We start from the raw sequence: 27,729 nt of genomic DNA on the forward strand, positions 1-27,729 counted from the left end.
CTATTTATCAAGAATGTTTGGTTAAGTGGAAAGATTGTTCAGAAGAAAGCTCAACATGGGAGCGAGTAAGTACTTTAAAGAAAAGGTTTCCCGATTTACAGTTAGACCTTCCAAATATCGTTTTCGAGGACGAAACCGATTCTTAAGGGGAAGGAAATGTGACATTAATGTGACATTAAAAGTGATATTTAATGTCACATTAAGGTCATAAATGTGGAATGTGACATTAAAAGTGATATTTAATGTCACATTAAGGTAAATCTAGGGGAACATGCACGAGAATGACCGTCCGGGCTTTTGGGCGCCCGAACGGGGTTAAGGGGAGCCTAGAGAGTAAGGGAGTCCAAGAATAGTAGGACTCCAGGAAGTTGACGGCTGGCAAAGGGATCAGGTTAGAGGGCCAGCACTTATCTAGGCGTGGCTGGGAGGTGAAGGATACTCGTGCTTTTCATCTTTTTCAGTTTTCTGATTCTCCGTCATCTATCATATCTTCTTCACATCAACCATGATCAAAGTCCTTGATCAGAAGACTCCTCTAGTGATAGCTCGCAACAAGGTATAGCCTACTAGCCTCTATCTAATGGCCTTGTTTCTATCCCAACCAATCACTAAGGGCTATGAGTTTCACTGTATACATCGGTTAACTACAACCAAGTCACATTTAGAAGAGGGGCATCTTTGGCACTTCCAATTAGACGACATTGATTACAACTCTCTTTATGAGTTCTCAGGATGTCAAATGGTTGTGGGTCTTCCACATCTAAAAGTCCAAGGATGTTTGCTAAGCTAGTTAGTTGAGAGGCTAGTTCAATTGATTCACCTCGACCTTAGTGGCATATCAATCACCCCCTCCATCAATGGTTCCCGATACTTTTTCTTATAGTAGATGATTTCTCTAGATATATGTGGGTGTATCTTCTCAAAGAAAAATCTTATGCATCTAGCGTTTGCATTATTTTATACTTGGGCACATCTAGTCCAAAATCAAATGAGTATCTGTATAGGGATAATGAGTACTAATGGTGGTGAATTTCCCTCCCATGAGTTCATCTAATTCTTACACGTGCATGGCATTCAATGCCAACTCACCTCTATCAACTCGCCTTCACAGAATGGAGTGGTGGAGCACAATAACCAAACAATGATCATAGTTAAGCTACGAGCACCTATGGTGAGAAGCAATACACTTTGCTGAACATTTTGAACCAGTGCTTGATAGCTACAGCCCCTCAGAAGACCCCCTTGAAGGTCTTTTATGGCACTCGGCCTTCTATATTCCATCTTCGAGTCTATGGGTATCATACATACATACATGCGCCTAATGATAAGATGGCTGAGCTCATGCCTAGAGCAAAGCTCCTGATATTCATAGGCTACTCATCTAAAGCAAAAGCCAACCAGTTGTACAATACCCATATGAAAATCATCTTTTTTGGGAGAGAGATTGTATTTGATGAGTCAAGAGTGAGACATTGTGCATCTTTTGCAATAGTGGAGCCCTCTTTATCCACATCTATACCTACACATCCATGTCTACATCTCTAGTTATTGTGTTGTCTAAGCCTAGTCTACTTCCGACTCCTAACACACCTATAGAGTCTCCGACTCCATGGCTACCTTCTAAGGACTCATTCCCTCACTAATACCAGCAGCCCATGGAAATTCACGATTCACCCGATTCCATCTCAATGGTCCGAGAAGCTCAGCTAGACTCATGCCTACTACTTATATTTGCATCTATGTTCACGATAGGTTACATATGGCATTCAAAGCCAAAAAGTTGGCAGGAGCCCTTAAGCATCCCAACTGATGACACTCAATAGAGGAGCATGAGAGCATTTGAGCGAAACTTAACAATCGGACAAATGCACTAATCCCTAATTAGTTCTCCTTAAATCAATCCCAAAATTTTGAATTTTGAATTACAAGAAATAAATGGCTTACTCTTAACAATAGAATGAATGCATCAAAATCCTCTATAATTTATGTGCTTGTGCATCCCTCCATCCCTGATCATCATCACTCACAGCCATTAGCAACCAACTCCTCTTCCTCACACTACTGCCCACACCCCATTTGGAGGATACTGCCATCAGTCGAAGACCTTTATCCACTATTGTCTACCTATCTACGAGCTGTTCACCTACTCCATTCAGCTAAGGACCTATCTACAAAGCTAGCAACCTGATTTCCCACTGCTGCCACTAACACATTTCAGCCACCTAATGGCTGTCCTACTGTCCACGATGACCTCTTGCACTTTGCATCTATGTCTTGCTGTTTTGGAGGTCCCACCCAACTGCTGACATCATTTGCACCTATGTTTTCTGCTCTAGCAATGTTCCAACAGGCTGCCTAAAACATCCCCTCTAGGATCTAACCTACACATAAGACATGACACAAACCATATCCACAAATAAAAGGGATTGGACAAGAGACTCTCCTCCCAACCATAAAGCCAAACGGGCTCACCCTCGAGCTTGGGAGGCAGCAATACTCTGCGGTCACGACAACATCCCAAGGGTTGGCGTCCCATACCACCAACCCACACCATCTTGGTGTATGGATGTGTCCACCAATAGGGCAAGAGTCCAAGAGTGATGATCACATAGTGAATGTGCACAATAGGGCCTTGTGTCCTATAAATAAGACTCAGCTGCCCTTTTGCGCACAGTCACTATGGGAACCCCTAATTGTCCTTAGTGCATTCGCACCAAGTCACTTCATGACCACTATGATCAATGCTACCAGTGCCCATCCAATATTCTTAGGAACAAGTGGGAAAAATGACTCTTCAATGAATGTACCAACTCCCAAGTAGCCTCATCCTCCGAGCGGTTTTTCCACTTGACTAGCGTGCATTGTGATCAATTCTGCTGCTGCCTGCTAAAATTGTCAGCTGAAGTCTGGCATTTGACTGCTCCACCAGCCATTGCCCACCAACCAGCATGCCCCATGTCATCTAATGCTGCATTTTGTAGTCAACAACAACTGGTGCCTTAGGGACACAGACTATTCTCCCTGTCTCAATCTCAAGTTGATGAGAAGAGACCCTAAGCTGGCCTACTCGCATCTCATGCAACATGTATATCTTCTAGATATCCAAGTCTCTCAATGAAGCCATCTACCGTAGTCCTCATAAATTGTTCCCTGTAGTATGGCATCTTCACCAAATGGGGTTGATACACCGAAATCCATGCATATTGTATGTGCAGTTGCTAGAGATCCTATCGTGTAACCAAGTTCTTCTCAATAAACAAGAGGTTATGGAAGGGGAGTGTAGATCAAACTAGGAGGAGGGGAGGCCGATCCCATATCCTATGAGCAAGTGCTCAACCAATGCATACCATGAGCTCTCATGTCTTGCATGTGCTAGCTACTTGGAAGCCTTGAAAGTTGTCCTAGGCAGTCTGTTTTGGGGCATCCCACATACTCTGTGTATAAAGCTAATGGTCTGAAAGAGGGCCTCTATCATCATGGGGGTCGTAGCAAACTTTGCTCTAATGGTCTCATGTTATATGGATGGTTTGCTATGGATCGCCTACGAGAGCATGATGATTTTTGGTTTCTCAACCTATTTCCATAGATATGTAGCCAAGCCAAGGGTCACAAACAAGTGCTACATAAATCATGGCTGATGTGGCCAATGTGTCAAATAGCCACCTCCATGTGAGGGGTTGTGGAAGTGCGCCTGATGGCACTCTCTCTCCAACATGGCTAATGCTACATATTCTAAAGTACACTAATCTCTAGCTACTTGTACCATTATGAATCTCCTAGCGGATGTAAATGTGACCCCCAAGTAGACATATGAGTGCACTACCTCCACCTAGCCACCTTCTTAGAATGAAGATTGATCTCCTCTATACTAGGGTTGATGTGCAGAAAATCATTATCTTGGTTTTTCCAAGATTAATTACTAATCCATGCTATGTACAAAAGCCATGTACGACATGAAGATATTGTTCTAGACCCTTTTCAGTTATGCCACTCAAAGACCAAGATAATGTGAGCAATATAAAGCATAACACAAACCAATGTACCTACTATGTCCACCCTGTCCTCTCCTCGTGTGACATGCATGGTTCTATATCCCATCGATATAGAGTCAAAACACTGTAGGGGAGAAAGCATCCCTAACTCACGCGAATGGTGCTGGAGGCCACATTTGAAAGTCCTCATATGCATTTGACTTGCCCTATTACTTCTTGTACAATGCATAAGGGCCCCAAATCATGTTTGATGAGATCCCAAGTGTCTACCGCCTCTATAGCAGTCTATCATGTGGGATAGATCAAAAGCCTTCTAAACATCCATAAAGCAATAGTAAAGTCTCTTCTTCATGGCTTTCGCTTGCTTGATCATGCCTCTCAAAGTAAAGATGTAGTTGAGTGTAGAGAACCTCTCGTCTAAATCTCGTTTGTCATGTAGCTCTCAATCCTACTATCTCTACATAAGCACTTAGTTTTGCCTCCATCACTACTCCATATATCTTGGCAAAAGTGTGGCACACCAGGATGGTCCTATAATTACCTGGATCTACAGGGTCTTTAGACTAGTGAATAGATACAATGATAAGAGAGGGAGAAATTGTCCACTATAAAAACAAAGTGCTCAACATGTATACCTATATGATCCATCCATCGTCCATGCTATAGGGACTCTATCACCCTCCTCACCATATCATGTGTGAAGAAGGTGAACAAGGTAGGGCGAGGCTCTGGAGAGTATGGAATCAATTGCTTGTGTGGTACATAGGAGCATCGTGTCTTTGGGTCTCCAATGGTTATAGGGCGGCGTGACTCTCGAAATCAATGCCACATTGTAGCCATATCTCTACACATAAATAGATAGCATAGATCCCAATATGAAGCCTCTTTGTATGCTTGTCGTTTACAATGAGTGAGGGTCCTCATCTACCTATCAAGCTCCGTCTTTGCAATATACCCTAACCCTCTCTAGATCCAAAGGTGTCTATATAGCTCCTTGCACTCGTCATCATACTATCAAATTCAAGGCATGGTCGCAAGTCAAATGTATCCTTGTGTGTGTGTGGAGTATGGAAAGTTTTGGAGAGCAGGTGAGTGTAGGATGGAGTGAACTAGGAAGTGACTATCCCTAGGGTAGTAGTGTGCTTGAACTAATTGATGCCATTATAGACATGGTGATTGTACAAGCCAGCTAGCTCATGTGTGAAATGAAAGGTAGTGGGCTACATGTAAGTGGTGGCTAGAACCTATAGGTATGGGAAGGTGCATATAGTGAGGGATAAGTAGTACAAGCTGCTCCAATCAAGCGCCCGAGGAGAGATGATGGATAAGGGGGGAATATATAGTGAAAGATCTAATTAGCTTCATTGTCTCAATGAAGCCTCACACGTACTTAATTATGCAGGAACCAGTGAGTTGAAAGCAAGTCAATGCTCCAAATCCGGGCCACTTCATCATCCTATGGTAGATAACAAGATGATGAACTCTACAAGTACTGACCATAGCATGTGCTATCTCTTCCAATGTTAGCTAATACCTTGTCTATGTTTGCATCCTCTACATCCATCACTTGTAGTCGCCCTAGGTCCTCAAAATCATATGTGTCACTCTATCTACTCTCTATCCTCACATTATAATCGCCCACCAAAAGAATCTCCCAATCTAGAGTAGGGTATAATCTCATCTGATAGATCTATGAATAGTCACTCTCTATCAACTCCTCCATCACCCCCTCGCTCCTAATGATGTATCTACCCAATGGCATATCTCAATCCTCTCGGAAATAAATAAGATAGAGCAATGTACAGCATCGGATCTTGTGATATCTCCACTCTAATTCACATGTATCAAGCGTCAAAGTTACTTGCCATGATGCATACTTGGCCCTTTAGCTCCTATTTGATCAATATTGTCAACAGTCACCCCTCCCCATCCCCATGCAATACCATGATGACTCATACAACTTATATATGTGGACTCCCAAACATATCCCAACACTCTAGGTAACCTTCTCTTAAGGCTCTAGTGCATCTTTGTAATCATAAGTAGATCTTGGTTCTCCATCACCTTCTCCATCCTTCCTAGACGTGTCCAAAGCGAGCTGTTATAGTTTCACATTGTCATTCATATCTTTGAAGTGTTTGTCTCATAGCCCACAAGTCTCTTTGACCATATTGCCATCAATAATGGCTCGATCATCCTTATATACTACCTTTGTGCTGCTTTCCTAGGCCGGATTATTTTGGACATATCGGCACACCTGTGCTCCACTTGCACTTTGGTGAGGTCATCATCTACGTAGATAGGGTCTCCTAGGAGTCCTCATAGTATTGTCGTCTTTCTCATAAGCCATTTTGTCCACCACATCTCAAAACCTCAATATAAGGGTGTCCTTTGCACATCTTTCCCTATGCTCCAAGCTTCAGTGAAAGGGAGTAGAATCTCTTCTTTGTATCCAAGATGCATACATGGAGCCTTACCATATTCTTTAATCAAAGAACTCTATTTGTCGCATATATCATTAACTCTTACATTTAATCACCTTGCTTGTCTCATCCTCTATTTTTCAAGGGTAGCATTAACAATGTACATATCCTCTTAACAGCTATTCTTTTACACTTCTTACTTAATCTTTCTCACCAATTCCACCCATCCTTGTTGCATGGCCTCAAATTTAACATCTATATCTTTGGTGACCGCCTTGGAGATTTCCTATTTAATGGCACTCATCATATCCTCTTGGATTTTCCCTTCTTCATAGCTAGTGCTTTCCAAGGCTATAGTTTTTTCTCTCAGTTGTTGAATCCCTAGCTGCACGGCTGCTCTTTCCTTTTCATTCTTTCGTCTTGTTGTCAAGCTTGGTACATGTTAATCTAGTACCTACTCTTCATTGAACTGTAGTTATATTGTTGTCCATGGTTTCTTTTCATATTGTTGATCAATGATTTTAGCACCTTTTCAAGGCTCTCGATCTTTGCTCCATGTTTGAATCCAGTGCTTGCACTTGAACCAAGTACTCACTACTAGTTTTATTGTTTTCAACTGTGCAAATCCATATTTAAGGAAAGAGGTGTGGCACACATTTTATTTGTTTTGTGGGGTAGATGAAGGATCAAATAGAAACTGCAACCTGGTGGGATAGGGTTGGCGAAGTAGCTACAACAGAGCATTGCAAGCTGTAAGCAATGGGCTGAAAGGGCTAGCGTAGGTTACAAGCAATGCAAGCTACAAGTGAACAATGTCAACAAGGGACCTGACAAACAATGGGAAGTAGCACCTAATATTCAATGCTAGGTAGCGATTGTCTAAGGATAGGCAACAGAGTCAAATGGTCAACAACATGGCAAAAGACACATGGCGTGGCAAGAGACTCGTGGAAGGTCAATAGCCAATAGAGGCACAAACAAATAAGTAGCGTGGCAGGTCAGTTGTTGATAGGCTAGAGTCAATGTGGCCCAACACATAGTTGTCATGAGTAGAGTTGATGTAGCCAAAGATAGAAAGAAAGAAAGAAAGTTATATTAACATCCTATGGAGGCCAAAACTGACGTAAAGGACAAATCAACTACATCCATCGTCGTTTGTACATTCCACTTCAAGTTGCAAAAGACATAATCAACTGAAAACTAAAAAAGAGAAAGTAAAACTAAACTCTAAGATCAACCTATCCTTACCAAATAGGAGTACAATATATTAAAAGATCCATCTAGGCATTTTCGATGGTCACTTCCTTTCTACTTTGGATGTCTAGAACTCTACAACAACGGCTCTATCTTGCCCATTTTTCCTTGTCTTCAAGCTTCGTGTACTTTGGTCACTTCTTGTTTCCTATTCTTAATCTAGATGTGTGAGCTCATTTACCTCTACCCTTTCTTGCATTGTTATATATCGGAATATCATACGCTTTCCTTTGACCAAGATTAAGGGACCTCAAATATATATAAAGAGAGTGGCCCTACACACCTTTCTTTGTATTATTTCATGTTGATGTCTCTCTTCTTCCCGAGAGAGAGAGAGAGAGAGAGAGAGAGCAATGACAATCACAAATGGAAGCCAATATACAAAAATGATTGAATGAAAAAGTACAATGTTGAAAGAATAATGCCACACTTCATCTGCTAGTGAGGCACAAAGTGTCTATTTATAGATAACCCTAGCCTTAATTATCTTAATTTTCATAAGAAACTCCAACCCTAAAAGTACTAGGATCCTAAGTATCCTAACTATCCTAAGCCACAAACAGATTAGGCTAGCTAGGGGGCCCAAAATCATTGAGCAAAGGACATCAATGCATTAGTCAAGGCCTAAAAAACCCCCTCCATGATATGGGCAAACTAATCTAGGAGAAGATAGCAAATCCTAGGATATAGAAATATGTGGTCATGGTTATACATATTCACCCTCGTGGATATAGCAACCTATGAGAATATAATGAATGACAAATCATATTTAAAAAGTATTAAATGTAAGCCTTGTTAAAAACATTGAAACTTTAATTGAGGAAGAGCCTTCATCAAAAGATCTATCAAATTGTCTTCTCGATAACCAGCCCAAACAATCCATGAATCCATACATAATGAGTGAAGAAACAACCTTAAAGAGAAGGCTTAAATCCTCAGTGTCTTTGGGATGTATAAAGACACTCTTCATTGCTTGCCAATGCTTCAAAGAAGGGTTGTGAATGTTTTTGCTTGATTGGGAAGCTGAATACTAGGTTGGTGATGTAAGGATATCCCCCTCAATGGTGACAAGTTAGGGAGCCAAAGGAGGATGAAGTATACCAAAATAAATGATAGCAAGGGATTTATGTATTAAAGCATTCTGTACGTTACAACCAATATCATAAAAACTAGGGTAGTGGGTACGATCCATCACGTTCATGGACTTAGTATGGTACCGAGCATACACAAAAAAATGTTGAATAAAATCCAGTATTTCATACAATCATTAAAACATACATAGAAAATTGAGGGTTAGGCTAGTAAATATCACTTGTTTTGGCACGAGAGTGGCTACCCATGATAGAGAGTGTCACAAGGCACTATCCATCCAATACTATTACAACTTACAAACCACAAATGTCTTTGCTTCAATTTTCAACAATGAGTCATAAACATGATGAGAAGTTGAGACAAAATGTAAATCCAAGACTCTAGTCACTAGTAATTTCCAAAATCCAATTCCATTTATAAGATTGAAAACATATACAGTGGATCAAAAAAAAAAAGCTAGTTGTAATGATGGATCATGATTCGTGGAGCATGATATGGCAAGTCACAAGTGCCAAGTAGTAGCAAGTACAAAAAGTTGGAGATACAAAAAGAAACTGATGAAGGCTGAGACTCAAGGTGAGATGTGTGTAATGCGAAGGCTTGATGAAGAGGCTTAGACATTGTGATAGGGGTAAAGAATATAGAGATATAGATAGAGGTAGGGGAAGGGAAAGAACAGGAGGTAAAGGAAGAGGAAATAGAAATAGAGCTACACATAGGGGATGAGACAAAAGAGGAAGAGGAGGATGTAGAGATAGAGAGAAGTGGATGGAGGAGATCCGAGAGAGAAGAGTAGAGGAGCATGTAAGAGAGAGGTAGAAGAAGAGGAGGTGGTAAATGAGGTACAAGTAGAGGTCAGTGAGGATAAAGAGGCAAAAAATCAAGCAAAAAACCAATTTTTGCCGACCCAAAAAATAAAAACAAAAAACAAAACCAAAAAAAAACAAACAAGCAAAAAACGAAGGGAAACTAGACGGATTGTACACATCCAACCGGACTAGATGGATCGTACTATATGGATCCATCCACGGATGGAATGCAACCCTATTGAAAACACAACATTAAATTGTCGCATGACTTCTATGCTCAATCACAACCATTTCACCGAAGGACTTATTTCAATAACCTGAATGAACGAACATACCTGCTGCCGGGCAGCTTTGATACGTGCTAATTCATCAGTGTCAGAATGCTTTGAAAACCACTGTTCCAATGGATGGTCCTTTGTGTCACCTCTCTTTCTCTCATTAAGGTTTTCAAATGGAACTGTCCGTCCAGGAGGAAAACATAAGTTAGAGCTGTATGCAAAGATACTTCAATATACTTGCAAAAATGACTCAACAATTAAAGCATGCATGTTACCTGATGGTGTTGGAATATCTGTAAGTGAACCACTAACTATTACAGAAGGGTGGTTTCGGACTCGCTGAAAGAAGGCTTCTGATGGTTCTGAAAATACTATTTCGTCATAATTTTCAACAACCACAGGCTTCTTGGTAGATGGTGGGGCTGAATCATCAGCTGGATATAATTTCAGATTGTGGAACCTGAAACAGGGATTAAAGAGTGACTGTTTTTAGGACCTTAACAACAGTATCGTTGTATTAAGATCTGGAAAGATGTCCGAAACTCACAATTCAATAGGTTTTTCAGCTGAATCGCCATGAAAGACCACAGTTATACCAATTTCAAATTCACCCCATCCAGTTTCGCTAAGTTCAAATGGCGCCGACTCAATTATCCTCGTAGGATTATTGAAGCTAGGATGAAGTGTGAAAATGACTCTCTTGATTACAGATCCAAGATCTTCATTATTGGTGCTTCTGAGATACACTGTCCATTTGTGCGAGCGATATCTAATCACAATGTGATCGGTCAGCATGCATGCCTTATTAAAAGCACAATATAGTACAACAGATTACAAATATATCAAAGAGGGAAGCACTGCACAGACTCATCCGCTTTCTTGCCCAACCAGAATGCAATTGTTCCATAAGCTATTGGCACTGCAATTTCAACATCTTTGACACGCACAATTGGATTCTGCCAGAAGAAGACACTCAAACTCAGGTTAACTTTTGAGTACTAAGGAACAGCACCCACGATAATCAATCTTGATGTTGCATATTATTCAGCAACCTGAGATAAACCATGTATTGCTTTCTGATTAGAAAAGCAGTATGTATTAAAATTTCCAAATAATACTCACACAGTGTCACTGCCTAACTATTAGATTTATTCCCATAAAGGTCACTACACACACACCAATGTAGAAACAGAAGCTGCCATTTGCCTCTTTTTAGTACGAAATATCACAACTGGTCTATAGCCATGCATATGAAGACAACAAATGGCACCATTCGGCTCCTTTTTTAGGATATACCAAACACATGCACCTAACAACAAACAATGTAGATATAAGCACGACGACCTTCACTAGCTTTATTAGCAGTTGAGTGGTCACTTCATTATTGATTGCTAATTGAAATCACCATGGCTGGCGTTACATGCATTTCTCCTTTCAAAACTTTTGCAAGTCTGACATTTGCTTCACAGTTTGTTCCTTTTTTTTCATGTACCATTTTAAACCAAAGTTAAACAAAGCACACACCCGAGCTGTTAATATTTGATCTCCTTCTATGTCGAGTGTGTGAGAACTTTTTTTTTTTTTGGGGGGGGGCAGGGGGCGGGGGGGCTTGGGGGTTTGAGAGTCATCTCCTGCCACGTCAGCAGTGCCAAGTGGCAGCAGTCAGACTGTCCGACTGCAATCGGCTGCATTAAATGCAGTCGACCTACCTATTTTGGGCATTTTTCAGGCATTCTTTTCAGCCTTTTTAAGGCTGAGTTTCCAACAGACTTCTTCACTTGTATTTGACAGATTTCAGTCTACTGGTGATAGAGACAGGACTTGGAGCTGACGGAGATCGAGGTCCTCAACACAGAGACATACGCATATATTCTCTCTACACCCGTGTATAAATCTGCATCCTTATACAGCATTCTTCACTGCAGATTTTCTGTGTTTCTCTCTCTCTCTCTCTCTCTCTCCGTTCACTCTTTGTCACAGTCATTCGCTTTCGCATTGCTTCACTCTGACATGGTACTAGAGCATTGAAGGACTTGACCTAGGGTTGATCTCACTAAAGAGGAGTTTTTAGCGCGGCACAAGGCTACGTTTTCAGCATTCAAGCGCGAGCAAGTGGACTGCGCATCAGAACAAGGCTGAGGCAAGCGTGGGCGTGCGAGAAAAGGGAAGATTTGCTGAAGTTGCTGCTGGTTTTCTGCTGTTAGAGAAGGAAGAAGGCTTTGTTTTTGGCCTTCAAGTGCAGATTTTACCTTTTTGTTGCCTCTGGCGGCTAAAGAAGATTTGGGACACGGAGACAAGAGCCCTAGCAGGCTGTGTTTTCACAATCAGAGGGGGTTTCTTTTGCATTTGTGCAAGCATTGCAAGTGAAAATGTCTACAGAGACTAACATGGAGTTCCAGGCGATCATGGACCGGAAGGTGCTTGTCTTACCGGCTCTTCCATCAAATCAAAAGCTCGATGGTTACAATTACTGTAAATGGCGTGTGATGATGTTGGCCATATTGGAGTCTTATGATTTGGCGGAGCTTGTGATGGAGGAGATCAACCGGCCCTCGATGAGAGATGAGTCTAAACTCTCTTCCAGTGCTCGTGTAGAGTTGACCAAAACCCAATCTCATTAGGACAAACTAAACGCCAGCATTCGTTCTTTCCTTTTTCTGTCTTGTACAACAGCTGTGACAACCCATATAAAGCACCTGACAATGGCTCAAGAGATATGGCTACAACTTGACCAGATGTATAACTGGATGACACTTATGAAGAGGGTTTCTTTGGAGATGCAAATGCAAGCCTTGTTCATGAATAAGTCTTCTTCACTTCAGAAACACATCAACAAGCTTCGGCAACTTCAAATGCAGGTTCAAAAGGCGGGGAAGCCCATTTCCTCCAAAGACATAGCGATCACTCTATTGTCCCAATTGCCGCCACGATTCAGAACTTTTTATTACACTCTTATTGCTTCAGAACAGGAGTCAACTCTTCAATGAGTCAACTCTTCAATGGGAAGAGTTGGTTCCTATGGTCTTGGACCAAGAGGAACAATTGAAGGGGCAAAATGCTTCCAAATCGGAGGCATTGATTGGTCAAGCCTCTCAGAAGAAGGGGAAGGACCAAAAGAATGAGAACAACAAATCCAAGAAGAACAAAGAGAAAGAATCAACATGCCATATTTGTGGTAAAGACCGGCCATTGGAAGAAGGATTGCCCCGACAAGGACAAAAAGGACACCAAGAAGAAGGATACGAAGGATTCTAGAGCGGTGGTTGCACCCTCATCAGTTGCTTTCCTACACTTAGCGGTCATTGAGGACTCTACAGCGAAGACTTCTTATGATGCGATGACAACTTCCCAAGCTCAAGAGTGGATCGTGGACAGTGGTGCCTCACGACACATGACTCCTACGAAATAGGTGTTGCCCATTTGCGCCCATTGCATGGGCAGATTCTCATTGGAGATAGCTCTTCTATGTCTATTGCTACGCGTGGTGAGATGCAATTGATTCCAGATGGACGTGGTGGTACCCACACTTCCGAGGTGCTACATGTGCCCGGTTTAGGGTATCATTTGCTTTCGGTCCATAAGATTTTTTCTCTTGGTCTCTTGGTGGAGTTTAACAATGATGTTGTTCGCGTTCTTGATCATGGATCGAGGAAAGTTTTCTCTTCAGGATATGAGATGAATGGCGTCTACAAATTAAAGTTTTCTTCCACTCATACCTCTCTTATTATTACCTCAAGCATAGTCCAAGCTATGGCATGCTTGGTTTGGCCACTTGAACTATGAGTATCTTCGGAAGGCGTCGTAAGGATCGCTTGTTCAAGGTTTGCCGGACATAGTGGTGAGCCACCAGCCATGTGTCTCCTGCATTCGTGGGAAGCAGCATAGGGATGAGATTCCCAACAAATGAGTCCTTGAAGGGGAGCTTGTACTTCATGTTGATCCTAGATGACTACAACCAGGATGACATGGATCTACTTATTAACGTTAAAGTCGGAGGCTTTCTCCCACTTCAAGGATGGGCTTCTCTTCGAGGAGAACCGATCCGGTTGGAGATTGAAGATCTTGCAATCAGACAAGGGTGGTGAATTTGTTTCTAATGAGTTTGCTCATTTTTGTGCAGATAGGGACATTCACCAAGAGTTTGCTAATACCAACACTCCTCAAGAGAATGGCATTTTGGAGCGGAAGAACCGAAGTGTGATCGAGATGGCACGCACCATGATGGAGCACTGATAAACACCTCAGTTTTTTTGGGCCGAGGCAGTGGCTATAGCAGTCAACATCCTAAATCGATCTCCCACTTCGGTCGTTAACAAGATGACACCTTTTGAGGCTTACTTTGGGACTAAGCCTGATGTCTCTTATTTTAAGATTTTTGGGTGTGACGCCTATGTGCACATCCCGAAGACATAGCATGACAAGTTTGAGGTGGCTTCCTGACGTCAGGTCTTTATTGGCTACAGCTCCTAGTCTCAAGGTTATCGCTTGTATGATCTCGTAAAGCGGGATGTCTACACGACCCAAGATGTGCGGTTTGTGGAAGTTCTAGCCACAGAGGGGAGTGAGGAGCACCCCGTCCTTAGAGATCCAAGGGAGAATTGGGCTCCCGAGACAATTCCTTTGGAGCCAAAGCTGCGTGATGGAGATTCTTCTTCAAATTCCGAATCTTCTCTTTCACCGGCCACCCCAGTGGAGATTCTGTCGGTGAATGTACCCGAGTCTTCAGTAGATGGAGAGCGCCGAGGAGAGATCCAACCTCCTTCTCGTTGGGCCCATGACACCCTCCATGATTTAGGGATCAAGGGGATAAGGAGTGGGAACCGCAGGATGAACCATGGAGATCACGATGGCACCAAGCACATACTACAAAGCTTGTTTGCTCTAACTATTGTTTGATGTCCCGTGTTATGGAGGATAGAGAGCCTACATCAATGAAGGAGGCTTTATAGTAGTCTGATCATTGGCGGAAGGCAATGGAAGCCGAGTTGGAGGCTATTGAGCGGCATGGCACTTGGTGTCACGAGGACGTGAAATTTTGAGATGCTTTAATTTTGCTAGTAACATTTGATTAAGTTATTAATCAAATGTGCAAGGTTGTTTAGCACATGTGATGTAGGTGGCAGTTATTTCATGGGCACGGGCCAAGGACCCCGAGGATGTAGTGGGTGTTAAAGGCAAAAGTTGTGTTAAGTTATGCCAACTGGGTTTTGGTGGTCAGTTGGTGCCAGGTTGGACCCTAGGACAATTGTTTGGCTTTGGTGGTCAGTTGGTGCCAGGTTGGACCCTAGGACAATTGTTTGGCCATTAAGTGTCAGTGGTAATACTAGGGACTAGTACTAATTAATTAATTAATATTAGTCTAAGGGTCAACAGAGGTTGGGAACCACTCCAAGTTGCAAATGGCCTAGCCAATTTCATTACAGATGGGCATGTTTAATTTTAGGCAGGGTCAAAAGGGCTGAAATTAATTTTGAGAATTAATTAATTCTGAAAAATTAATTTAATGGCTGAAAATGCATTAGGAAGGCTACCACTTGGCAAAACTTTCCCATGCAACTAGGGAGAAGGCTATTGGAGGGTGGTGGAAGCTTATTTGCAGCCATTCTGAGCTTGGTGGAGGGAAAGGAGGTGATCAGATTTGGCTCTGAGAGGCGACGATGACTGATCGCGCGCCGCGACAGGACAGGGGGCAGCAGGTTTTCTCTTCCGCCTCAAGAGAGGCGACGATAGGAGAGAAGGGCTTGCCAGCCAAGCTAATGTTTAATCCCCCTTTTAAAGCTATTGGTGCCATCAGATTTGTCATCAGAGCTACGAATCAAAAGATACATTTCAGCTGATTTTCTCTCTCTCTACAGCATTCTCTCATCTCCTTCAGTCTATGCTCAAGCATTCTCAGTAATTCTCAGCCATTGGTAGCAGAGTACAGCCAAATTCGGTGGACAGCAGAGAGTTTACTGCTGTAAACCCTAAATTACAGCAGTAATTAGGATTTAGCAGCCACCTTGGGACCCGTGCCATCAGCCAAAGGCATTGTACACTGAAATCAACACCGGAAATTCATGGAATTGTGAGGATTTCAAATGCCAGCCCATCTATTGTGAATTTGGGGCAACATTTGACCAGTTCGGGTTCCATTAGAGCAAGTCCTAGGTGAAAATCAAGGGGCAATTTGCCCAAATGCTCTACTGATTATTGGAACAGCAAGGGGCTTTTGAATCAGCCAAGGAGATCGTGAAATCTCGGCTTGTAATTTATCCATCAGCAATTGAAATTAAAGAAATACCGAAAGGGACTCCAATTTTGGAGCCAACAAGGTGTCCACTGTCCAAGTTTATGAAGGTAAAGTGAGCATTTCAGTTTATATTCATTTGCTAATTGCTGTAATTAAGTGCTTAATCAGGTTAAACCACCCTATCCAAGAAGGAAGGCCGGTTACACTTGGTTCCTTGTGCCTCGTTCCTCTCATAAGAAGGTGATTGGTGTCAAATGGATCTTCAAGACCAAGTACCATAGTGATGGCTCTTTGGACAAGCACAAGGCTTGCCTTGTTGCTAAAGGTTTTGCATAGCACCCAAGTATTGACTTCCATGATACTTTTGCCTCTACATCTCGCATGGCGACTATTCGTGCTGTTCTTGCCTTGGTTGGTCATAGGAGATGGCCTGTTTTTCAGTTGGATGTGAAGTTGGCCTTCTTGAATGGTGATTTGAAGGAGGAGATCTATGTAGAGAAACCTCCTAGTTTTGATTCCTCAAATGGGCAGGTTTACAAGTTAAAGAAGGCCTTGTATGGCCTAAAGCAAGCTCCGCGTGCTTGGAACAAGTAGATTGAGTCGTTTCTCCAAGCCAAGTTGGAATATTGGCGTTCTAGGGCTGATCTGGCTGTTGGAGGGTTATCCCAACCATTCAATGGATTGTAGAGGCTGTGAGAGAAGGAGAGAGTGATGTCCAAGCAAGTTCTCAGCCACTTACAACAATTTTCAACCATATAAGATGGGCAATAGAGCATTTGCTAATGTAAACCCTAATGCACAACAGAGTTTAAGTTTACCAAGCACATCAAGTCCCATGTCAAGAAATCAAAGGCTTAGTACTTGAAATCAGCAGCTAGAATTTGAGGAACTGCCAGATCTTTCAAGAAGCCAGCCATTCTAATTGGATTTGGGGTTAGATTTGACCAAGCAAGGGTTGATTGAAGGCCAATCCCCTCTTACATCAAGGGGCAATTAGATAAAAAGACTTGCTAGTCATTTTTTACAGCCAAAGACATTGGATAATGAAGGAGATTGGAGCCAAATCTTGGTGTACTTCATCCAATTTCAATAGAAGCTATAGAAATACACAAGGGGTGCCAATTTTGGGGTCAACCGGTAGGCTATTGTCCAAGATTGATCAATAACATTTGTATTTTCAGCTTATGTGAATTTTATGTTTGCTGTAATTAGTGTCAATTGAGTTTATTGTGTACTTCATCCAATTTCAATAGAAGCTATAGAAATAAACAAGGGGTGCCAATTTTGGGGCCAACCGGTAGTCTATTGTCCAAGATTGATCAGTAACATTTGTATTTTCAGCTTATGTGAATTTTATGTTTGCTGTAATTAGTGTTAAACCAGGGCATTACCACCTTTTTCTCGAAAGAAAGGCCGGTTTCATAGTTCCATCATCCGGATACCATCAACTCCTTTGAGTAGGTTAGCCCAAGGCACTTGTGTGCAATCCAGTGTGATTGCATTTTGCTAAAATTGTGATCAATTGAGTGCGTTACAACAAGCATATCATCATACAATGGTTCAAGTCATGATGATGCTTCACCATCTAAAGATATACATACCAATAGAAGAAATGCAAATTGCAATGCCTAATCTTGGACAAGGCACTCACCATGAGCAGCAAGCTGATAATGTTGATGTAGACTAAGAATGTGGGTCCTTCTAGGCCTCTTGATGCTGATAACTAACAAGAGGAAGAGGAATTTAATGACCAATTCGAAGATCGACTAAGGATAGCAGCTGAAATGTTTGTGCAATTGGCAAAAGTTCCTTAGTTCATGGGCTTTTTGAACTCCTTAAAAAAGGGCAACAAAGGCAAAAAAGAGGAATTCATCTTCTAGAGCTTCAAGACAGTAGGATATACTGAAAAAAGAGCCAGTAAAGCAGCATGATATTCCAAATGTGGATAATGAGCATAAGCGAATGATGCGAATGGTACAATTGATGCATATGCAAGGCCAACTTGGAATTGCCAATCCAATGCTTTTTGGACAGCAAGGTATGCATACTAGTGTGGGTCACCTGAGTACTTTGGTGGTGGTTCAATTTTCCATGCAATGGCTAGTAATGCTTCAACCATGGGGATGCAAGGACCAAATGTATTTGGTATGCAACCGCCTATGCATGGTATGCAAGGCCCAATGTTATCCAAGTATAGCAAGTGGAATACAAAATCCTAAATATAGTAACATTAGCATGATGTCTGGGGCACAAGGTAACGTGTTTGGCAATGCGTATGTACAGCCCACCATATTTGGGACAATGGTATTAATGCCGATCATGCAAATGCTCTATATAGTGCTCGTCATGAGAAAAATGTAGATAGTGATGCCTCCATGAGGAAAATGCAGCTACTAATGCTTGGAATATAAGCAAAAATTGATCTTGGTATGGCTGGTCCTATGCAAATTGCCATGCACAATCACATTGCACTGGTTCAAACTATGCAAAGCATGTTTCATAAAGCATATATTGCTCCTAGCATATTAAGTACACATGAGGAGCTAGTTAACCAGATACAACGTTTCATGTTGGTACTGGTTCAAACTATGCAAAGCATGTTTCATAAAGCATATATTGCTCCTAGCATATTAAGTACACATGAGGAGCTAGTTAACCAGATACAACGTTTCATGTTGGTTATGTTAGAATTGCCGCAATAAGTATAAAGGATATCGATGCTCTAGAGGAAACAAAGGCTTAGAAGCTAGTGGGCATTTTGGGGCAAGTGAAGTTAAAGTATCCACATACTACTTCGTGAAATTTTGAAAATGTTTCACCTATGGATAGATGCGAATGGATGGAGAAGTGTGGCCTAGTAGATCATCCTCAGAGTTGCATTTTACCTTTGTAGGAATAGATTAGGCACATCGAGGCAGACGGTCGTATGCACAGTGAGAGACAGAGAGAGAGAGAGAGAGAGAGAGAGAGAGAGAGAGAGAGCGAGAGCAAGCAGTGTAGAGTGTGAGCACGTTTTTGGTACAATGACGAGAGTACCACTTTAGGTTTTAGATAGATATATATATATATGAAAGTACAATGTGCTAAGGGTGTGTTCACACCCGTGCACATATAAAAGGCACGATGGCCCTTTATTCCCAACAAACTCCCACCTAAAGGCAATGTGCCTTAAGAGGAGAAAAGAATCAGCTAAGTCTAGGTATGTACAAAGCTGAAATACATATATCTATCCAACTCCCATCATCTGTGGGCAATGAGTAAACCGCTCTGTTGGAAGACTCTTTGTGAGAAGGTCTGCAGGATCATCATCTGTATGCACTTTGAAAAGCTCAATGCTCTTGCTGCCAAGTACATCTCTCATGAAGTGGTACTTCACCTGTATGTGCTTTGTCTTTGCATGAAAGACACGATTCTGTGCTCGCATGATAGCACTCTGACTATCAAAATGGAGAACACGTAACTCTATAATGCCAAGCTCTCCCACCAGACGTGAAAGCCATAAAGCCTCCTTGCATGTCTCAGTGACAACCACATACTCTGCCTCTGTAGTAGACAATGCTGCACACTTTTGGAGCCTGGAGATCCAAGAGACTGCTCCTCCTGTGAAAGTAAACACATACCCAGAAGTGGACTTCCTACAATCCGCATGACCAGCATAGTCTGCATCCGTAAAGCCAACGATGGATGCCTTCTGCTTTCCAAAGTAGATGCACAACTCCCTTGTGCCTTTGAGGTATCTCATAATACCTTTCACTGCATCCCAATGCTTCTTGCCAGGAGTTGCCATGTATCTGCTAACCACTCTCACTGCAAAGGCAATGTCAGGACGTGTAGCAACCATAGCATACATCAAACTGCCAACAGCTGAAGCATATGGTATCTTGGCCATTTCAGCCTTCTCATCATTAGATATACGACTGTCCTCTGCACAAAGTTTCACATATGGAGACAATGGAACCCCGATTGTTTTTCCCCCTTCCATATTGAAACGCTGCAAAACTTTGGAGATATACTCCTGCTGAGATAGATAGAGTAAGCCTTTCGATCTTTCTCTGAGTATTCGCATGCCAAGAATGTGATTTGCATCACCAAGATCCTTCATGTCAAAGCTACCATAAAGACTTTGCTTCAGTGAGTCCAAGGCATGAGTATCCCTACCAGCAAACAGCATGTCATCAACATACATAACCAAGATAATCAGGCTGCCATCTGCTGCCTTCTTGGTGTACAAGCAGTGATCCACTTGACTTCTATGAAAGCCTTCGGACTGCATGAATGTATCAAATTTATGATACCATTCTCTTGATGCTTGTTTCAACCCATACAAACTCCTTTTGAGTTTACATACCATTTTTTCCTTCCCTTGTTCAACAAACCCTTCAAGCTGCTGCATATATATGTCTTCATGCAGATCACCATGTAAAAACGCAGTCTTTACATCCATTTGTATGAGCTCCATATCCTCAACTGCAACCAAGCCCAAAATGGTTCTCAATGTAGTCATCTTGACTACAAGAGAGAAAATCTCATCAAAGTCAATTCCATGTTCCTACTTGTACCCCTTTGCAACCAATCTTGCTTTGTACTTGGGTGAAGAACCAGAAGTGACTTCCATCTTGTAAACCCGTTTGCATGGAAGGGTTTTCTGCCCTTTATGCAATTGCACCAAGTCCCAAGTGTCATTTTTTCCAAGAGATTCCATCTCTGACAGCATGGCTTTATACCATTTCTTGTTGTCTTGTTTGTTTCTTACTGTCATGTATGTCCATTGCTTCCTTGAAGCAAGACGGTTCACCATAGTCTATCAACATGACATAATCAGTCACATTAATTGCACCAAGAACAAACCTATTAGGTTGTCTAGTAGCCCTAGACGATCTCCTAACCCAATGGTCATTGTTTGCTGGTTGTTCCTGCAAATTTCCATTTTCAGCATGCTGTCCTCGCATTTCAGCCTGCAAATCAACATTAACAGCTTGCTGTCTTGGCTGTTCCTACACATGTAATGGCTCATTTTCATAGGCAATAGCTGGCTGATCATTTCCTGCATTTACAGGTTCATTTACAGCAGGTATTTGCTGTTATACAATGGGCACATTTTGCTGTCCAAAAGGTATTTCTTCCCGGAATACAACCCTACGGACCTCCTCAGTCTTTTCGGGCTGTTTGTGCATGCGATCTTTCCGGAAGATAACGTCATTGCTGCGTACTACTTTCCTTTTCTCAGGATCCCACAATTTATACCCCATTTCACCCTCGTCACCATATCCTAGGAAAATACATTTACAGGACTTTGGCTCAAGTTTGTTGCGTTTTTCTTTACGAATGTGCACAAAAGCCTCGCAACCAAACACTTTCAGATGAGCATATGAAGGTGGCCATGCCACAAAGAAACGCTTGGCTACTCGGTCACGACAACAACATGGTCACGCACACTAGATACATGAAGTGGATACAAGGTATCACTTGCAACCCCTGGCAATAACCCTAGATCCCTTACAGATCTTCCATTTTCCATCACCAAAGGTGATATGAAAATCATCATCATCTAGCTACCCTGTGCTAATCAAGCTCTTCTGGAGCTGAGGTACATGCCGTACATGCTGAAGTGTAAAGACAGAGCCATGCTAAAACTGTAACTACACATTGCCAATTCCTACAATCTCACATGCATAGTTGTCTCCAAGATGGACAACACCATGTCGACCCCCTGTATAGGCAAAGAACCACTCACGATGAGGGGTGACATGAAAGGAAGCACCTGAATCAAGAATCCAGGTATGCATGTCATCATCTGTATCTACAAGTAAAGCATGTGCACCAAAGTGTGAAGAGACAAAGAGTACGTCACTTCCACTGTCACTGTCATGAGTGACTACATTCACCGCTTCAATTTTTACACTCCTCTTCTTAGGCTGACTATCCTCCTTCTCTTCCTTGCTATTATTTGTCTTCTTGCCTTTTTCTTTCTCTTTCTTCCATTTGTAGTAGTCACGTTTAAAGTGACCCTTCTTGCCACAATGATGGCATTCAACATCTTTGCCACGTGATTTACTGCGTGCCTTGCCATCATATTTGCCCTTTTGCTGTGATCTCCCCCAAGTATGCAAAGCACTGGAAGACTTACTGAATGCATTGTTCTGCCAATTCATCTCTTCCTTAAGTAGAGCACTCTCTACATCAGCATACAAAAGGATCACATTAGAATTTCTCATAGCAATCCTAAATGTATTCAAACTCTCTGGTAGAGTGCAAAGCAAGAAAGTAGCCTTAAATTCCTTATCAATCATGAACTTCAAGGCAACCACCTGGCTGAAAATGGAGTTAAACTCACTCAAGTGAGTAGACATTGCTGTACCTTCTTTCATACGCAAATCCATAAGCTTTTTCAGCCAATACACTTTGCTTGCAGTACTCTTCTATGCATACAGTTCTTCCAGTCTGGTCCATATAGCATATGCAAAGTCCAAACCTTCAATGTTGAAGAGCAAGGCATCAGAAATCAATAGCTCTATGGTTGAGCATGCAAGCTCATTCAACTCATCCCAATCGTCCTAATCCATGTCCGCAGGCTTTGCCCCTTTGGTTTTGATTGGCTTTGCCTGCTTCTTTTGTAACAGAATATTGTAGCACTATTTTTGCCACACTACAAAATTATGTGCGCCTTCAATCTTCTTTATGTGCATCAAATTACTGCTGTCATTGCTGCCAGCCATGATTTTCAGCCCAAATGTGACCAAAAAACCAGCAAATGCAAGCCCAAACTGCCACCCAAGTGACCAAGGTACAAATAAGTACCAATCAGCAATAAATGACCTTGCAGAAGTACAGATTTCAGATCCATAATTAAGTTTTCAGAAGCACCAAACCAAGTGCTACAGCATTATCCAACTGATTACAGCTGTTCCAAGGGCCTATGCATCACATTATATGAGAAATCCCAAAATTTCAGCTGCAATTTCTGTTGTACATGTACCCACAGGCATAAAATTTGACACGAACGGTCAAATTCCCCAAAATTTTGTGCTCAAAGCGTCAAACACACATCTGCATTTCCTCTATCATGCATAGGACTATCCAATTTTGCCAAAATAAAGCAATTTCAGCAAAACCCCCAAATTTTACCAAGTGTTGATTTCCAAATTGCACGGAATTCAACCTGCATATACATAAAATGACCAAATGCTGCAGAAATTTTGCCCAATTTGCAAAAGCCCCGAATTGCACGGGGTCCAATGTGCCTCAATGTCGAGAAATTGGGTTAATTTCAGCCCAATTTGTGCATGTACATGAAAAGCCCCAAATATCGGGGACAGAATGTCACAAATTCCTGCAATTTCCGAAACAGATTTGCTTGTTGTGCATCAAATTTCCCAAATCTCGGAAAAGCCCCAAATTTCTAGGTCTAAACCTGCCCAAAATTATGACTATGCCTACACGCACAAACGCCCGTCAATGGGCAAAGGCTTGTTTGCAGGAAACCTTTGAAAAAGTTAAAGAAAAATTTGCAAAGGAAATGACGAATTGCTCACGTTGACCAGCCGCAGTCGTCATGACCTGTCGCCTTGCAAAAGAGAAAAGTGCCGCCTGATGCCACGGGAGCTGTCGCCTGCAGTCGAAAGTTGCCGCCAATCAGTTACTGACCTGTCACGAGCTTGAAAGCTGTTGCCTGGTGTCGCCTAGTTCACGCCTGCTTGCCAGATCACGAAACAATCTGTTGTCTGTCTAGAGATGACGTTTTTGTCCTATGCCTGCATCCTAGAATTGTCGCCTAGTAGAGACGTGACCTGTTGACCTACACGAACTTCGAGAAGTACAAATGCCTCAACCGCAGCTCTGATACCAGTTTGTAGGAATAGATTAGGCACGGAGATCGAGGCAAACTGTCGTATGCGCACTGAGAGACAGAGAGAGAGAAAGAGAGAGAGAGAGAGAGAGAGAGCGAGAGCAAGCAATGAAGAGTGTGAGCACGTTTTTGGTACAATGACAAGAGTACCACTTTAGGTTTTAGATAGATATATATATATATATATATGAAAGTACAATGTGCTAAGGGTGTGTTCACACCTGTGCACGTATAAAAGGCACGATGGCCCTTTATTCCCAACAACCTTGATGTGTTTTAGTTAGAGTATTCTCCATTTCTTGAAATATTAAGCCTCGAAAACAAACGATAATTATAATAGTTAAGCATATTACATTGTTTGAGGCATTTACTATGGTATTAGAGCCTTGGCTCAAGCTGATCCTCACCCCAACATTGGTAGGGCTTACAATTATATGTTTGTTTATATTCAGCCCTTGCATTGAGTGCTTGAGCATATTTTTCTTAGAATTCCAATGGAAAATCCAAGGGGCGAGGGGATCCCTTAGGAAGTGTGGTTGGACAAGCCACCTTCATATGCTCACCTAAAAGTGTTTGGCTGCAAGGCTTTTGTGCACATTCGTAAAGAAGAACACAACAAACTTGAGCCAAAGTCCTGTAAATGCATTTTCCTAGGATATATGGTGACGAGGGTAAAATGGGATATAGATTATGGGATCCCGAGAAAAGGAAAATAGTATGCAGCAACAATGTTATCTTTCGGGAAGATCGCATGCATAAATAGCCTGAAAAGACTGAGGAGGTCCGTAGGGTTGTATTCCGGGAAGAAATACATTTTGGAGAGCAAAATGTGCCCGTTGTACAGCAGCAAATACCTGCTATAAATAAACCTGCAACTATAGAAAATAATGCTGAAAATGATCCGCTAGCCATTGCCCATAATGATGAGCTACTGGATGTACAGGAACAGCCAGGACAGCAAGCTGTTAATGCTGATTTGTAGGCTGAAATGCCAGGACAACAAACTGAAAATGGAAATTTGCAGGCTCAACAGCCAACAAACAATGATCATTGGGTTAGGACATCGTCTAGGGCTACTAGACAACCCAATAGATTCGTTCCTAATGCAAACAATGTGGCTGATTATGTCATGTTGACAGACTGTGGTGAACCGTCTTGCTTCAAGGAAGCAATAGACAGACAAGACAGCAAGAAATTGTATAAAGCCATGTTGTCAAAGATGGAATCTCTTGAGAAAAATGGCACTTGGGACTTGGTACAGTTGCCTAAAGGGCAGAAAACCCTTCCATGCAAATGGGTTTACAAGATGGTCACTTCTGGTTCCTCGCCAAAGTACAAAGCAAGATTGGTTGCGAAGGGATACAAGCAGAAACATGGAGTTGACTTTGATGAGATCTTCTCTCCTGTAGTCAAAATTACTACATTGAGAACCATTTTGGGCTTGGTTGCAGCTGAAGATATGGAACTCATACAGATGGATGTAAAGACTGCATTCTTACATGGTGAGATGCATGAAGACATATATATGCAGCAACCTAAAGGGTTTGTGGCAGAAGGGAAATAGAAGATGGTATGTAAACTCAAAAGGAGTTTGTATGGGCTGAAACAAGCACCAAGAGAATGGTATCATAAGTTTGATACATTTATGCAGTCTCAAGGTTTTCATACAAGTCAAGTGGATCACTGCTTGTACACCAAAAAGGCAGCAGATGGCAGCCTGATTATCTTGGTTTTGTATGTTAATGGCATGTTGTTTGTTGGCAAGGATAATCATGCCTTGGACTCACTGAAGCAAAGTCTTCACGGCAGCTTTGACATAAAAGATCTTGGTGATGCAAATCACATTCTTAGCATGCGAATTCTCAAAGATAGGTCAAAAGGATTACTTTATCTATCTCAGCAGGAGTATATCTCCAAGGTTTTGCAACGTTTCAATATGGAGGGGGGAAAAAACAATTGGGGTTCCATTGCCTCCATATGTGAAACTCAGTGCAAAGGACAGCCCTACATCTGATGATGAGAAGGCTAAAATAGCCAAGATACCATATGCTTCAACTGTTGGCGATTTGATGTATGCCACGGTTGCTACACGTCCTGACATTGCCTTTGCAATGGGAGTGGTTAGCAGATACATGGCAAACCCAAGTAAAAAGCATTGGGAAGCAGTGAAAGGTATTATGAGATACCTCAAAGGCACAAAGGATTTGTGCATCTACTTTGGAAAGCAGAAGGCATCCATCGTTGGCTTTACGGATGAGACTATGCTGGTCATGCGGACTGCAGAAAGTCCACTTTTGGGTATGTGTTTACCTTCACAGAGAAGCAATCTCTTGGATCTCCAGGCTACAAAAGTGTGTTGCATTGTCTACTACAGAGGCAAAGTATGTGGCTGCCACTAAGGCATGCAAGGAGGTTTTATGGCTTTCACGTCTGGTGGAAAAGCTTGGCATTACAGAGTTACCTGTTCTCCATTGTGATAGTCAGAGTGCTATCATGCTAACACGGAATCCTGTCTTTCATGCAAAGAAGAAGCACATACAGGTGAAGTATCACTTCATTAGAGATGTACTTAACAGCAAGAGCATTGAGCTCGTCAAAGTACATACAGATGATAATCATGCACTTCATTAGAGATGTACTTGATAGCAAGAGCATTGAGCTCATCAAAGTGCATACAGATGATAATCCTGTAGATCTTCTCGCAAAGGGTCTTCCAACAGAGCACTTTGCTCATTGCCGACAAATGATGGGAGTTGGATAGATATGTGTATTTCAGCTTTGTACATACCTAGACTTAGCTGATTCTTTTCTCCTCTTAAGGCACATTGCCTTTAGGTGGAAGGTTATTGGGAATAAAGGGACATCGTGCCTTTTATATGTATACGGGTGTAAACACACCCTTAGCACATTTGTACTTTCATATATATCTATCTAAAACCTAAAGAGGTACACACAACAAATTGCACACATTTAGCTCTCTACTTGACATTTTCATCGCCCGACATTGCATCACCACTGCACATCACTCACTTCATATACTGCATAGTGAATGTCAAGGCATGTGTTGCAAAAATAAATAAGACAGCCAATAGCTTTGGCTGTAAATTGCAACATTAGACATCTTTTCACCATCATGCATAGACAACTTTAAGCCTAGCTCCATATAGTGCACATAGGTTTGCAATCTTGCATATTATACCTATGTAATAGCTTATCCACATATTGCGACTGTGACATGATGATACCATGCTACTTTTGGGTGAACTGAATCCCCAAATAATAGTATAGACAGCCCATATTTGACATAGCAAATGCATGTTTTAATTTAGCCTTAAAACTTGCAATTTTTCCCTCTGTAAGTCCAGTGAACAACATGTCATTTACATAAAAAATTATAATCAACAAATCCCCCCTTTCATTCTTAATGTATAGAGTAGGAGCAGTTGGACTATTATTGAACCCTTTGCTAACCAAATAAGCATCAATTTTAGAGTACCATACACGAGGAGCCTGTTTGAGACCATAAAGAGCCTTATGCAGCTTGCATACCATGTGCTATTTCCCTTTAACCACAAACCCTAGAGATTGTGCCACATAAACATCCTCATACTAATCCCAATTCAAGAATGCTATCTTTATGTCCCACTGATGTACTTTCCAACCATACCTTGCAACCATAGCAATCACACATTTCACCGTACTCTCATAGGGGATGTAGGAGCAAAGTTTCCTCGTAATCTATGCTCTTCTTTTACACATAGCCTTTTGTTACAAATCGTACTTAGCACCTATCAATAGTACCA

At 41.9% G+C, this 27,729-nt stretch overlaps 1 protein-coding gene across 1 annotated transcript in view; it reads right to left on the reverse strand.

The window, feature by feature from the left end:
* Positions 1–27,729, reverse strand: part of GAS41 (YEATS family protein) — a 55,259-nt gene that overhangs the window by 15,255 nt on the left and 12,275 nt on the right. Inside the window, exons 2-5 of the mRNA XM_087664298.1 lie at positions 10,716–10,804; positions 10,396–10,617; positions 10,124–10,308; positions 9,906–10,027 (exon numbers count right to left, since the gene is read on the reverse strand). Of these exons, the coding sequence (XP_087520424.1) occupies positions 9,906–10,027; positions 10,124–10,308; positions 10,396–10,617; positions 10,716–10,804 (618 nt within the window). The remainder of the gene's footprint in view (positions 1–9,905; positions 10,028–10,123; positions 10,309–10,395; positions 10,618–10,715; positions 10,805–27,729) is intronic.

The sequence above is a fragment of the Lygodium microphyllum genome, chromosome 23 (genome assembly GCF_053477565.2).
Source record: "Lygodium microphyllum isolate KBCC chromosome 23, Lygodium_microphyllum_v1.1.10, whole genome shotgun sequence".
NCBI lineage: Eukaryota > Viridiplantae > Streptophyta > Polypodiopsida > Schizaeales > Lygodiaceae > Lygodium > Lygodium microphyllum.